The sequence below is a fragment of the Daphnia pulicaria genome, chromosome 4 (assembly GCF_021234035.1).
Source record: "Daphnia pulicaria isolate SC F1-1A chromosome 4, SC_F0-13Bv2, whole genome shotgun sequence".
NCBI classification, from domain to species: Eukaryota; Metazoa; Arthropoda; class Branchiopoda; order Diplostraca; family Daphniidae; genus Daphnia; species Daphnia pulicaria.
This window is the reverse complement of record NC_060916.1, coordinates 20,958,574-20,973,110: the sequence shown is the minus strand read 5'-3', so window position 1 is coordinate 20,973,110 and position 14,537 is coordinate 20,958,574. Positions and strand designations below refer to the sequence as shown.

At 36.5% G+C, this 14,537-nt stretch overlaps 1 protein-coding gene and 2 pseudogenes across 1 annotated transcript; 2 read left to right on the top strand and 1 right to left on the bottom strand.

The window, feature by feature from the left end:
* Nucleotides 1-2,693: 2,693 nt before the first annotated feature.
* Nucleotides 2,694-3,379, top strand: LOC124337840 (annotated as a pseudogene).
* Nucleotides 3,380-6,861: 3,482 nt separating this feature from the next.
* LOC124337839 lies at nt 6,862-7,547 on the bottom strand (annotated as a pseudogene).
* Nucleotides 7,548-11,115: 3,568 nt separating this feature from the next.
* Nucleotides 11,116-14,518, top strand: LOC124337838 (signal recognition particle receptor subunit alpha homolog). Its single transcript, XM_046791850.1, has 11 exons — nt 11,116-11,324; nt 11,392-11,776; nt 11,842-11,980; nt 12,049-12,205; nt 12,277-12,425; nt 12,487-12,631; nt 12,702-13,065; nt 13,130-13,257; nt 13,322-13,498; nt 14,309-14,431; nt 14,501-14,518. Exons 1-11 carry the CDS (start codon nt 11,208-11,210, stop codon nt 14,516-14,518), a joined length of 1,902 nt encoding a protein of 633 aa, XP_046647806.1. The 5' UTR covers nt 11,116-11,207.
* The last annotated feature ends 19 nt before the right edge of the window (nt 14,519-14,537 follow it).

The following is a 14,537-nucleotide window of genomic DNA, read 5'->3' as shown; positions in this document are numbered from 1 at the left end:
TCATTCACTTCATTTTAGCATTTCGTTTTTACATGAATTTGAATCCAGTGATAAACGATTTTATTGCAATGCATCTTTATTTTTTAATGGTTTTATAACTGAAATCTGTATTAAATTTGTATTTTCATTCCTTTGATTGCAGTTGCCCGCCATCTATGAAGAAAACGATAAAGCGCAATATATTTCGGCTCTTCCTTAGCAAGACCAGAGATTAAGGAGATGGCTTACTCCGTTGTCGATTTTAGGTAGTAATCAACACACCCGCTGGGGGGGGGGGGGGGGGGCTATGTCGAACAAAAGTTGCAGCGGCTATGACAAGAAGCCCCCCAACGGGTGTGTTGATTACTAAAACTGAAATTGACGATTGGGGGGGGGGCTATAAAAACATGAATAACTTAAAGAAAATCAGTCCCGCCTTAAAAAAACTAATATAAACTTGAAGTAGAAGAAACAATGAATTAAACGAGACTAAGATTGTATTTTTAGGTCGTTTAGGTTCCAAATGGGAGAGATTTTAAAACTTATCGTTTCCCCATAAGCGCCATGTTAAAACGCGCAAAGAAATTTTCGACGGCTCACCGATTTTTCAATAGATTTTAATTTTTTTAAATACTAAGTTACATTGAAATTAAACAAAAAATAAAACTTAAGTTAATCTTGCAATTTTCTTTAATCCTGTATTTTTAAAATAAAAATTTGTTTATAAAAAGACACCATTTAGCAGAAAGTTAATTTTTAAACACATTTCTTAATATGATCCCTTTATTTTTTCTTGGGCAAGTTTTACACAATGTAAGAAAACATTGATATAAATAAAGCTCATTAAACCATTTGTTTTGGGTAGACCCCCCCCCTTTTTGGCTTAAAATTACTGTACTACTCTTCAAGATTTGAACCAGACTGCCCATACCGCCAAGTAAAGCAAAGCTTCCGAGCTCGCCGAAAGGAGCAGCGCAGTCGAATTCGTCTTCTAGGGAGGGGGAGTGGGCAAAATGTCGACTGCTGGACTTAACACACAGTAAGCCTTGTCCTTATCTCTGAGCAGGACAGGTTTTCTGATCTCTCCACATATTCGAGCGCAAGCCATGGACCTCAGAGTTTGAGTAACGGTTAAAATGGTCGTATCTCACACGTCTCAGCCATACCATATACCATTCCACCATACATTTCGCAATGTTGATCAGCAGACTTCCCATTAAATCATTAAATATCATTTTTTCAATGACAGTGAAGTAGTGGGCTAGAATACTGTATGTAAGGACTAAGGAGGTCCCATTCGCGACAGTTTAGAATTTTCCTGAACGACAATATATCTAGGGGTCTGTTCCCGCGTCTTCATCCACAGCGTTGAATTTCGATGCGGCTTCCAGATTATAAGATCTACAGGATTTTCGGGAAATTTCAGCTGTTTCTTCCTCCCCTAGTAGCACACTTTTTCCCTAGGACGTTTCATGGATATAAACACATCCAAATTCAGAACAAGAAATGTTCGAATTTAAACACTGTCTTCAATGTCCCTAATTCATGTTGCCACATTCTTCGATCTTGCAGAATACCGGAGAACTCGATGAAAGTCAAATGAAGAACATTCTGAGATGCCGTTGGATCGAGGACTAGTTGTTCCAAAAACTGACCGGTTCCAAAGAGCTCAAAAAGAAACAGTGAGCTGCAAAAAGCGTCGGAATGAGTAAGCGGGCGAGTTTTCCCATTTCCGAGAGCGAATTTAAACATCTCGTATACCGCGAATTTACTTGGGAAAAGGTTATATTTCTGTTGAATGCGCTGGATGATGAGAAACGATTGAGTTTCCATATACTTGTGACTTTTCTTAAACAGCTTTGTTGATTTGGACGTATTAAGAAATTCACTTCTGTTCTTTAATGCAATTCTTTTCAATTCAGACTGGGTCGGGTACCTTCGGTATGCCATTGACTCGCAAGTTCGTCATAATACTTCCAGCCGGGTTTTATAGCCCCAATATCCATTGAAAACAAACACGCAGCGCCGACCAGCTCCCGAACTTCAAGTTGCTGCTCTACATCAATGTCGATGGTAAAATCAAAGTGTCTTGTACTCTTGTTGTGTGTCGTTGTCCTCAAGGGTAAAAACCCTATCATTTCGAAGAGATAGCTCTGAAGAACGACGTATCAGGTTTCTAAAACGCTGCAGACGACTGCTTCTTGGAACGTTTGTTAGTTTTACTACAAAAAAAAATTACTTTCTGAATCTTATGATACGACAGTTTTCTCCGCATCTGTTGACATGCTCATAGAGCTTTAGTTGGCTAGACAACTGTACGTATTCTGCGTTCTCTTCTGCAATTACTTCTAAATTGGCACAGTTATTTTTAAGTACCTTAGACGATCGTGGTATCGGATTAGTCGTTTCATTTTTGCTGACATTAACCTCTAAAGTTGTCTTCTTTACAAATGAACTGCACTCAGCGGGGAAATACCTTGCTTGACACATGTCTCTTCATCTTCTTGACTGTTGCTTTCCTTTTCAGTGAGATAAGCACCTTCTTCTTGATGTAATTTTTTTCGTGTTTCTTCTTGACGATTGTTTTCATATTGTCTAATTTTTTGTCGTAAGTTTTGCTATGATAAATTTGTACTGAATTATTTTTTTTTAAATTTATACCTTTGAAAAATGTTACCTTCTGAATTGGATCCAGTAAAAAGTCAAAGTATTCGATGCCAATAATTTGCCTTGACATACTTCCAAGTAGTCAAGTAGGAGCAGTCAAGTCAATTTTAGTCGCAGCAGTCAAGTTTAAAGCTGCTTTCAAACAGGTCCAGGGAGAAGAGTTTCCATCCGTTGAGAAATTCACCTCACATTTCAAGCTAGATTGCCCAGCAGCGATGGAGAGGATTAAAGAAGATCGCCCAATCACAATAAGGGATGACAAGGGGAACACTAGCAAATGGTAAAATAAATTAAAGAAAATTGCTTTCGAAACAGATTATCACACCAACAAATTATTTCTTTACAGCATTGCAGATATTGTTTCGTTATTCATCACAAGTATGGATAAACTTCGCCTGGACATTCGAGCCAATGATGAACTGCCTTAGGGACCTTGCTGATACTATGGCAAGACTTAGTTTGGTTCCTGATGAATTTGAAGGCAAGAAGAAGGTCAATAAGCTTTTATCCATGCAAGCGTCTGATGAGCTCAGCGAAAGTCAAGTACGACAATTACTCTTCGATCTTGAAACTCCTTACAACGCATTCAATCGTCTTCTGCATCCGTAAATGAAAATTCTTCTCGATATCGAAATTTAAATTCCCATTTTTTCGCGATTGTTTTTTAGTTAGTTTTTGTTTACCTTGAAGTAAAATTGTATTGAAAGCGATTACAAGTGAATAAGAAAATGTATATGAATGTTTTTTTTTCTGTTTTAACACCAGTTTTATTGGATGTCATAATATTAGTAACGCTATTGTTTCATTGTTTTGGATTTCTGAAAGAACTACAAGTCAAAATAACGTCAATTAAAACTCGTCAACATAATTTCCATTTTAAATTTAGGAAGACTTTGAGTTGCGAGAAGCGGAATTCAAAAATATTTTTAAATATAGGGTCACCGTTTTGTTCGACGCAGAACGTAGCAACCAATCGTTGATGCTGCGCTGCATGCTTGATGCTACATGTTGTAGTTGTGGATCGGAAAGGTCATTATAACAAAAGTGGATAACATAAATTGATTGATTTTTCTTATTCCATGTCATGAAATTTTCTTTCGTGTTTGTTTAGTGTACTTCCAAAAAGAAATTGCGCTTAACAAAATTCACAGAAGTAAATGTCACAATTGTCATCTTCTTTTTCGAAGATGGTTTTTTTTTCCTTGTCATATTTTACAACGTGGGCAATTGGTTTTTGAGACGTTATTGGCTGCAATGATTCTGAATTTTCAAACACATTTTACGTTTCAATTACAAAAAAAATGGAATAAATATTAAGCATAGGCCTACCCATAATCGCCTGAGCTTTTTTGGTCTGTTTTTTTTTAAATCTTCGTTCAATTTCCCTATTCTTACGTAGAATGAGCACATGGAAAGTTTGTGGGCTACATCCTTGGCTTTAACGCTTAATTTCTAAAATTAGAAATTGTTATCTATTTGTCTTTACTTGAGTTATTAGAACATACCGCAAAATCATTTCGCAGGTCAACTGACATGTTGTGTTGGTTGTATTTCAATCTGCCCATATATTCTTGAGATTTCGGAGCACAGCCAATTGGGGAGCAAAAGTCGATGGATTTTATTCGTTTTAGAATAACTTCAATGTCTTCATGTGCACTTTTTATATTCTTCGTGTAGTGCATGTGGAAAAAAGTTGTTCAGATTTTGTTCACCTAAATTTACTCCTTGTCGTGCCAATGTATAACATACACGTACCATTTTGAAAATGAAAATATTAAAAAATACCTTATTTTTTATATAGAAAGTTTTTTTTTCATCAAGATATTCGCTCAAACTTAATCGTAAAGATATATCTCTTTGTGTTGAATGTGATTTTTCAATTTCTGTACTCAAAGGTACATGATTGCTTTCGTCACAAGAATTCAATTTTTTTTAACAATGGGCTTTCTCTGTTTATAGAAAAATTTTCTTTTTCTGCAGTTTTACAACAAAATCAGACTCTATCTAAGCTGTAGTCGGGACGCTACCAAAAACTACTTATTTAAGTCCGTTCAAACCCAAATCTGTTTTATGCATTTCAAATTATAATAGTAGACTTAAATGTAATAGTAGACATAAATGATTTAGAATTACAATTGTTTAATAATATTACAATTAAATATTTGTTATTGATGTTGTTCATATTCCTACCAATTGTTCACATCCCTACTATTGGTTCACATCCCTATACCGGGGGTCTGTTAGTTTGTTCGAGGGGTCTGTTTCCGTCTTCATCCACAGCGTTGATTTTCGATGCGGATTCCAGATTTTCAGATCTACAGGGTTTTGGGAAATGTCAGCTGTATCTTCCTTTGCACTGACCTAATCAGGTTGGCCTTCACCGGAAGATTACGCGATAAATTTGTCTAGAACTCCACCATCATGGGTGATTATGTTGACTGGGCAGGCATGAGGAACTTTTATGGTGAAGTTGGCATCGCATTGCGACACCCAAGAACGGCATAAATTGGGGTCAATTGGTGTGGTTGTTAAAGTGCGAATGTAAACACTGTTTCAAATATCCCTAATTCACGTTGCAACAGTCTTTGAGGTTGCCGAAAATTGGAGATATATTTTTATTAGTGTTGTGGATCCCACAAATTCAAAAGCAAGTCATGGAACTCAGAGTTTGGGTAATAGATAAAATGGTCGTATCTCACACGTCTCAGCCATACCATATACCATTCCACCATACATTTCGCAATGTTGATCAGCAGACTTCCCATTAAATCATTAAATTATATATTATACATTATCCCATTAAATATTAAACAATTGTAATTCTAAATCATTTATGTCTACTATTACATTTAAGTCTACTATTATAATTTGAAATGCATAAAACAGATTTGGGTTTGAACGGACTTAAATAAGTAGTTTTTGGTAGCGTCCCGACTACAGCTTAGATAGAGTCTGATTTTGTTGTAAAACTGCAGAAAAAGAAAATTTTTCTATAAACAGAGAAAGCCCATTGTTAAAAAAAATTGAATTCTTGTGACGAAAGCAATCATGTACCTTTGAGTACAGAAATTGAAAAATCACATTCAACACAAAGAGATATATCTTTACGATTAAGTTTGAGCGAATATCTTGATGAAAAAAAAACTTTCTATATAAAAAATAAGGTATTTTTTAATATTTTCATTTTCAAAATGGTACGTGTATGTTATACATTGGCACGACAAGGAGTAAATTTAGGTGAACAAAATCTGAACAACTTTTTTCCACATGCACTACACGAAGAATATAAAAAGTGCACATGAAGACATTGAAGTTATTCTAAAACGAATAAAATCCATCGACTTTTGCTCCCCAATTGGCTGTGCTCCGAAATCTCAAGAATATATGGGCAGATTGAAATACAACCAACACAACATGTCAGTTGACCTGCGAAATGATTTTGCGGTATGTTCTAATAACTCAAGTAAAGACAAATAGATAACAATTTCTAATTTTAGAAATTAAGCGTTAAAGCCAAGGATGTAGCCCACAAACTTTCCATGTGCTCATTCTACGTAAGAATAGGGAAATTGAACGAAGATTTAAAAAAAAACAGACCAAAAAAGCTCAGGCGATTATGGGTAGGCCTATGCTTAATATTTATTCCATTTTTTTTGTAATTGAAACGTAAAATGTGTTTGAAAATTCAGAATCATTGCAGCCAATAACGTCTCAAAAACCAATTGCCCACGTTGTAAAATATGACAAGGAAAAAAAACCATCTTCGAAAAAGAAGATGACAATTGTGACATTTACTTCTGTGAATTTTGTTAAGCGCAATTTCTTTTTGGAAGTACACTAAACAAACACGAAAGAAAATTTCATGACATGGAATAAGAAAAATCAATCAATTTATGTTATCCACTTTTGTTATAATGACCTTTCCGATCCACAACTACAACATGTAGCATCAAGCATGCAGCGCAGCATCAACGATTGGTTGCTACGTTCTGCGTCGAACAAAACGGTGACCCTATATTTAAAAATATTTTTGAATTCCGCTTCTCGCAACTCAAAGTCTTCCTAAATTTAAAATGGAAATTATGTTGACGAGTTTTAATTGACGTTATTTTGACTTGTAGTTCTTTCAGAAATCCAAAACAATGAAACAATAGCGTTACTAATATTATGACATCCAATAAAACTGGTGTTAAAACAGAAAAAAAAACATTCATATACATTTTCTTATTCACTTGTAATCGCTTTCAATACAATTTTACTTCAAGGTAAACAAAAACTAACTAAAAAACAATCGCGAAAAAATGGGAATTTAAATTTCGATATCGAGAAGAATTTTCATTTACGGATGCAGAAGACGATTGAATGCGTTGTAAGGAGTTTCAAGATCGAAGAGTAATTGTCGTACTTGACTTTCGCTGAGCTCATCAGACGCTTGCATGGATAAAAGCTTATTGACCTTCTTCTTGCCTTCAAATTCATCAGGAACCAAACTAAGTCTTGCCATAGTATCAGCAAGGTCCCTAAGGCAGTTCATCATTGGCTCGAATGTCCAGGCGAAGTTTATCCATACTTGTGATGAATAACGAAACAATATCTGCAATGCTGTAAAGAAATAATTTGTTGGTGTGATAATCTGTTTCGAAAGCAATTTTCTTTAATTTATTTTACCATTTGCTAGTGTTCCCCTTGTCATCCCTTATTGTGATTGGGCGATCTTCTTTAATCCTCTCCATCGCTGCTGGGCAATCTAGCTTGAAATGTGAGGTGAATTTCTCAACGGATGGAAACTCTTCTCCCTGGACCTGTTTGAAAGCAGCTTTAAACTTGACTGCTGCGACTAAAATTGACTTGACTGCTCCTACTTGACTACTTGGAAGTATGTCAAGGCAAATTATTGGCATCGAATACTTTGACTTTTTACTGGATCCAATTCAGAAGGTAACATTTTTCAAAGGTATAAATTTAAAAAAAAATAATTCAGTACAAATTTATCATAGCAAAACTTACGACAAAAAATTAGACAATATGAAAACAATCGTCAAGAAGAAACACGAAAAAAATTACATCAAGAAGAAGGTGCTTATCTCACTGAAAAGGAAAGCAACAGTCAAGAAGATGAAGAGACATGTGTCAAGCAAGGTATTCCCCCGCTGAGTGCAGTTCATTTGTAAAGAAGACAACTTTAGAGGTTAATGTCAGCAAAAATGAAACGACTAATCCGATACCACGATCGTCTAAGGTACTTAAAAATAACTGTGCCAATTTAGAAGTAATTGCAGAAGAGAACGCAGAATACGTACAGTTGTCTAGCCAACTAAAGCTCTATGAGCATGTCAACAGATGCGGAGAAAACTGCCGTATCATAAGATTCAGAAAGTAATTTTTTTTTGTAGTAAAACTAACAAACGTTCCAAGAAGCAGTCGTCTGCAGCGTTTTAGAAACCTGATACGTCGTTCTTCAGAGCTATCTCTTCGAAATGATAGGGTTTTTACCCTTGAGGACAACGACACACAACAAGAGTACAAGACACTTTGATTTTACCATCGACATTGATGTAGAGCAGCAACTTGAAGTTCGGGAGCTGGTCGGCGCTGCGTGTTTGTTTTCAATGGATATTGGGGCTATAAAACCCGGCTGGAAGTATTATGACGAACTTGCGAGTCAATGGCATACCGAAGGTACCCGACCCAGTCTGAATTGAAAAGAATTGCATTAAAGAACAGAAGTGAATTTCTTAATACGTCCAAATCAACAAAGCTGTTTAAGAAAAGTCACAAGTATATGGAAACTCAATCGTTTCTCATCATCCAGCGCATTCAACAGAAATATAACCTTTTCCCAAGTAAATTCGCGGTATACGAGATGTTTAAATTCGCTCTCGGAAATGGGAAAACTCGCCCGCTTACTCATTCCGACGCTTTTTGCAGCTCACTGTTTCTTTTTGAGCTCTTTGGAACCGGTCAGTTTTTGGAACAACTAGTCCTCGATCCAACGGCATCTCAGAATGTTCTTCATTTGACTTTCATCGAGTTCTCCGGTATTCTGCAAGATCGAAGAATGTGGCAACATGATTTAGGGACATTGAAGACAGTGTTTAAATTCGAACATTTCTTGTTCTGAATTTGGATGTGTTTGTATCCATGAAACGTCCTAGGGAAAAAGTGTGCTACTAGGGGAGGAAGAAACAGCTGAAATTTCCCGAAAATCCTGTAGATCTTATAATCTGGAAGCCGCATCGAAATTCAACGCTGTGGATGAAGACGCGGGAACAGACCCCTAGATATATTGTCGTTCAGGAAAATTCTAAACTGTCGCGAATGGGACCTCCTTAGTCCTTACATACAGTATTCTAGCCCACTACTTCACTGTCATTGAAAAAATGATATTTAATGATTTAATGGGAAGTCTGCTGATCAACATTGCGAAATGTATGGTGGAATGGTATATGGTATGGCTGAGACGTGTGAGATACGACCATTTTAACCGTTACTCAAACTCTGAGGTCCATGGCTTGCGCTCGAATATGTGGAGAGATCAGAAAACCTGTCCTGCTCAGAGATAAGGACAAGGCTTACTGTGTGTTAAGTCCAGCAGTCGACATTTTGCCCACTCCCCCTCCCTAGAAGACGAATTCGACTGCGCTGCTCCTTTCGGCGAGCTCGGAAGCTTTGCTTTACTTGGCGGTATGGGCAGTCTGGTTCAAATCTTGAAGAGTAGTACAGTAATTTTAAGCCAAAAAGGGGGGGGGTCTACCCAAAACAAATTGTTAAGGTGCATTCACACTGCCACTAACGCAGCGTTACGGAGCGTAGCGAAGTGTAGCGCCACTGGGCTACAGTACCAATTCCTCCGTAACACCCAGTGGCGCTACGCTACGCTACGCTCCGTAACGCTGCGTTAGTGGCAGTGTGAATGCACCTTTAAAAGCAATTTTTTTAATGAGCTTTATTTATACCAATGTTTTGTTTCTCTGTGTAAAACCCACCCAAGAAAAAATAAAGGGATCATATTAAGAAATGTGTTTAAAAATTAACTTTCTGCTAAATAGTGTCTTTTTGTTAAAATTTTTTATTTTAAAAATACAAGGTGAAAAAAAATTGCAAGATTAACTTAAGTTTCAATTTTTGTTTAATTATAATGTAACGAGTAACCTGAGCCCCGGTCAAATCCGGGGAACTTTGGTCTAGCGTTAAGTCGGACTCTTGCTATTCGCTTTTCTGTAGCTTAATCATCTGCCCGTAATAAATTTTATCGTGGGAAATCTGCCCATTACCTTACTTGAAGATTGCGTCATAACGGCGATGCTATAGACATCTGGTGGTGTTTTGTTTGGGCATGTTTGGGCATGTTCCATTTTGGGGGAGGAGCCTGTGTTGACACATTATCCGTGACAGACACAGGCTCCTCCCCCAAAAGCTTGTTCTTTTATTATATATGGATTTAGTATTATAATTTGCTGTCAAAAAAAATTATCTGTATTTCTTATCACAATTATAATACATTTTCTAATTTTTACATTTTGTTTTATATTTTTTTTATAGTAAACATAATTATTTCTGAGGAGGGTTTTTACAACAAATGTAAAACTATACTATAAACAAAGCTCATGAAAAAATTTGCGTGTTGCAATTTGTTCCCGGTCAAAAATTATCTTGACTCCACTATGTTACCACAAGGCCAAGTGAATTACTAAACTTTGGTTTACTTTTAAGGCTTTATTATTGAACGGCAATGTTAAATCTACCTAATCTTCCGAAATATTTTCAGAGTCCCTAACTTGTTTCAGATAAGGTTAAACGTTGGTTATCAATTCATAAAATTTTTTAATTCAGAATAAAATTTTGCATTTTCATTCCTATGATCAGAGTTATAGATGTATGGTAGAACCACTGCCTGTTAAATTTTCCTCTCGGAAATTTTTCCCAAAGTTGCAGCCAATATCGCGAATCGAAAGTGGGAAAATGGGCTTAAGTATCGATTTAGACCTTATTGTCAGCGCCAACAGCGGCCATCTACTGAAACTTTGTTCATTTTGGTACTGGAAAAAAACACCCATCGCGGCCAGTGCACCTATCTTCAAAAAAAAAAAAAAAACTGGAAAAAAACAATGTGTTTTCCAACACACCCGCTGTGGCTCTGCAACTAAGGTCTGGCCAGAACACTTCCAGGGGGAAAAGGCAATGGAAGGCCTTTCCATATAAGTGGTTAAACCATACATCTATGGCTCTGCTATGATTGCCGTTGTCTTGTCTGCCATCTGTGAAGAAAACGGTAAAGCGTAAAATATTTCTCGAAAACTTCAAACGAAATTCCGCACGTGAATTAAAAATGAAAATAATAAGCTAAAATGTGATGAGCTTATATGTAGAAGCATACGAGACAAAAGTACAGTCAGCCAATTATTAGGGAAAGAATGACGAATGATGTTCAAGTTTTCTAATCCAATTAACCATTTGACAACGTTGAATCACTCATTGTTGTGACGTGTAGAAAGTAGGCAGACAGAATCTAGGGCAAATTGCTATTTCAAAAACGTTCAACCAGCTTTAAACGATAGAAAATGTTGGATTTTTTTTCAATTTTTAGCAAAGGAGGCATAGTGTTATGGTGCTTTCAAGGAACATCCCAGATATTTACTTCTTCGGTTAATGCGCTAATTAAAGCGGTTATTCTACAGGTATTTTGCTCTTGTTGTTCAAGTCCAACCATATGTTGTCAATAATGTTTTATCGACCTTTAATCAGGAACGTACAGGCCAGCTGTCATATGATCACGATAATGTTACCCTTAAGTACAAACTGGACAATGAGTTTGAACTTGTCTATGTGGTGGCTTACCAAAAAATTTTACAACTGTCGTATGTTGACAAGTTTTTAAATGACATCCATCTGGAGTTCAGAGACGCCTACAAGAATGAACTACAATTGCAGCAGTTTGGAAGGAAATTTGAAATCAATGAAATGTTTAACAGTATCCTTAAATCTGCTGAGGATTGGGGAAGGTTGCAAGCAGCTGCTCCCAAGATGATGAAGTCATTTGAAGAATCCCAGAAGTCCAAGAAGACGGTGGCTTCAATGATTGAGAGAAAGGGAGATGACAAGGAAAACAAAAAAGTTAAAAAAGTTGAAAGTTAGTTATTTGTGTTGTTTTTTTTGTATTCAGAGCAAAATACTAATTTATTATTTTATTAATAGTCAAAGTACCTGAAGTTAAACCAGAAATTATCCAAAACGTCGAATTATCCGAAGAGGATATTATTCAGCAAAAAAGACGTGAGTTCGCTGAGAAGATGGCGGCTGGGAAAAACAAAAGCAAACCACCCACTGAAAAACTGTAATTTCGCATGCGGAATTCCTTTCGTGAAGCATCTATTCATCTACTTGTACTATGCATAATTCCAGGAAAAGTCCCAAAGCGACTTCAAAGAAATCCAAAGAGAGTCGAGTTTGGCCATTGGGTGGAGCCCCGAAAGACATGGAAACGCTAGACTATACTAAAGATAAAGATATTGGCGAAAGCCCGTTGCCGCAGCAAGCTGTGTACCTACCAGACCCCAAGGTAAGAGAGATTTCCGGATTTAACATGACTTGCAAACTAATCAATATTTGTATATTTTTTTGTCCTCTTAGTCTGTAGGCACTCTGCAAGGTGAAGTTCGAGATATGGATTTCGAATCGGAGTCGGAAGAAGAAGAACAACAAGAAGAGGGAACAACTGATTATGTACCGAAGCAAGTGACCCAGCAAAAGAAGCAGACTGGAATATTTTCGCTATTTAAGTATAAACAGCTTTTTATTACTTCATCTGAAACGTTGCTTTAAATATTGATGGTTGTATAGGAACTTGGTGGGATCAAAGACCATAACTGAAGAAGTAATGACACCCGTTTTGGATAAGATGCGTGATCACTTAATTGCTAAGAATGTCGCTTCCGAGATTGCCGGTAAATTGTGTGACTCTGTGGCCGCTAAACTCAACGGCAAGGTTAGTCGGTAGAAACTCTAATATTATTTAAAAATCTGATATTAATTAATTTAACTATCCTCCCCAAAAGGTGCTTGGAACGTTTGAGAGCTTGGCTAACACGGTTAAAGCATCTCTCACGGAATCTTTGGTGCAAATTCTGTCTCCCCGCCGACGAGTTGACATTTTGCGTGACGTCTTTGAATCCCAGCGACAAAATCGGCCATATGTTATGTCTTTCTGTGGTGTCAACGGCGTGGGCAAATCCACCAATCTAGCCAAAATCTGTTTTTGGCTTATAGAAAATAATTTTCGCGTCTTGATTGCTGCCTGCGATACCTTTCGCGCTGGAGCCGTCGAGCAACTTCGTACTCACATGCGCCATTTGAACTCGATTCATCCACCGGAGAAGCATGGAGGTAGACAAATGGTCCAGCTTTACGAAAAAGGATACGGTAACTTGTAATTTTTTCGTATTAAGGAGACGATCAATTACACTGATTCTTGTTATAATTACAGGGAAAGACGCTGCTGGAATCGCCTTAGAAGCAATTAACTATGCTCGAGATGGAGGTATTGATGTTGTGATGATTGATACTGCTGGGCGGATGCAGGACAATGAACCGCTGATGAGAGCCCTAGCCAAAGTAAGTTCTGGACTTTTTTTTATATAAAAAAACACTCTTTAATGCTTTCTTTTTCTAATTCTAGTTGATTAAAGTCAACGAGCCAGATTTGGTACTTTTTGTCGGAGAAGCTCTTGTAGGCAATGAGGCTGTTGATCAACTGGTCAAATTCAACCAAGCATTAGCTGATTACTCTAATTCAGAAAATCCGCATACTATTGATGGCATCGTCCTAACTAAATTTGATACAATCGATGACAAGGTAATTATTTTTGGCAAACTAACAGACCCCCGGTATAGGGATGTGAACCAATAGTAGGGATGTGAACAATTGGTAGGAATATGAACAACATCAATAACAAATATTTAATTGTAATATTATTAAACAATTGTAATTCTAAATCATTTATGTCTACTATTACATTTAAGTCTACTATTATAATTTGAAATGCATAAAACAGATTTGGGTTTGAACGGACTTAAATAAGTAGTTTTTGGTAGCGTCCCGACTACAGCTTAGATAGAGTCTGATTTTGTTGTAAAACTGCAGAAAAAGAAAATTTTTCTATAAACAGAGAAAGCCCATTGTTAAAAAAAATTGAATTCTTGTGACGAAAGCAATCATGTACCTTTGAGTACAGAAATTGAAAAATCACATTCAACACAAAGAGATATATCTTTACGATTAAGTTTGAGCGAATATCTTGATGAAAAAAAAACTTTCTATATAAAAAATAAGGTATTTTTTAATATTTTCATTTTCAAAATGGTACGTGTATGTTATACATTGGCACGACAAGGAGTAAATTTAGGTGAACAAAATCTGAACAACTTTTTTCCACATGCACTACACGAAGAATATAAAAAGTGCACATGAAGACATTGAAGTTATTCTAAAACGAATAAAATCCATCGACTTTTGCTCCCCAATTGGCTGTGCTCCGAAATCTCAAGAATATATGGGCAGATTGAAATACAACCAACACAACATGTCAGTTGACCTGCGAAATGATTTTGCGGTATGTTCTAATAACTCAAGTAAAGACAAATAGATAACAATTTCTAATTTTAGAAATTAAGCGTTAAAGCCAAGGATGTAGCCCACAAACTTTCCATGTGCTCATTCTACGTAAGAATAGGGAAATTGAACGAAGATTTAAAAAAAAACAGACCAAAAAAGCTCAGGCGATTATGGGTAGGCCTATGCTTAATATTTATTCCATTTTTTTTGTAATTGAAACGTAAAATGTGTTTGAAAATTCAGAATCATTGCAGCCAATAACGTCTCAAAAACCAATTGC